Source organism: Pediculus humanus, genomic scaffold (genome assembly GCF_000006295.1).
Source record: "Pediculus humanus corporis 1103172107633 genomic scaffold, whole genome shotgun sequence".
Lineage (NCBI taxonomy): Eukaryota > Metazoa > Arthropoda > Insecta > Psocodea > Pediculidae > Pediculus > Pediculus humanus.
In genome coordinates, this window is record NW_002987246.1 from 11,155 (window position 1) to 11,931 (window position 777).

The following is a 777-nucleotide window of genomic DNA, read 5'->3' on the forward strand; positions in this document are numbered from 1 at the left end:
CAGGATTGTTGCGACGTATTTCGGTGGCACCCAGTAATCTGTAGTCAAACTGACAATCATGTTTATCACTGTATCGATGAATGGAACAAAATAAACCACCGCACCGACATTCGAATCCTGTAAAAAAAAATAAGTTAACATGTATTAACCACCCTTTTTAGGAAAACATTTCCCCCCTCCCCTTTCCCCCTCCCCAAAACTCACCTGTCAAACCGACCTTCTTACGGCAAACGGCACAACGGTTTTTCTTCTTTTTCGAGTCTTTGTCACCGTCTTTTTGTTCGTCTTCCTCTACACTAGGGACAGAAACGGTCGTGCTGCATTCCGCCCCTTCTGAATCTTTCTAAAATGTACACAAACGTAATTATCAATTTCGATTTATACATGATTAATAAAAAAATTTTTAACATTTTACATAGAAAATTACTAACAGAATAACAATAATAATAATAATAATAATAATAATAATAAATTATTAAGTGTAACGTCACACTAAACAACAACAACAACAACAAAAATTTTTTTTTTAACTAGAGTCAATCAATAATTCAATCACATAAATAATAATAATAATTATTATTATTATTATTGTGTTTAATTACTTTTTTAACAAATTTAATAAATTTAAATTTATTTTTTTTTTGTTAAATAACAAGTAATTAATAATAACTAATAAATTTGTGTGTGTGTGTGTGTGTGTCAATTTAAAGTGTTTACACATATATGTATAGTTACCTAATACATTTTTATTATTATTATTATTATATATATAAATAA

General features: G+C 28.1%; 1 protein-coding gene across 1 annotated transcript in view; it reads right to left on the reverse strand.

The window, feature by feature from the left end:
- Phum_PHUM259430 (zinc finger protein A20 domain-containing protein, putative) overlaps positions 1–777 on the reverse strand; it is a gene marked incomplete at both ends in the record, with an annotated part of 2,341 nt that overhangs the window by 551 nt on the left and 1,013 nt on the right. Inside the window, 2 exons of the mRNA XM_002426499.1 lie at positions 16–117; positions 205–343. Coding sequence (XP_002426544.1) covers positions 16–117; positions 205–343 — 241 coding nt within the window. The remainder of the gene's footprint in view (positions 1–15; positions 118–204; positions 344–777) is intronic.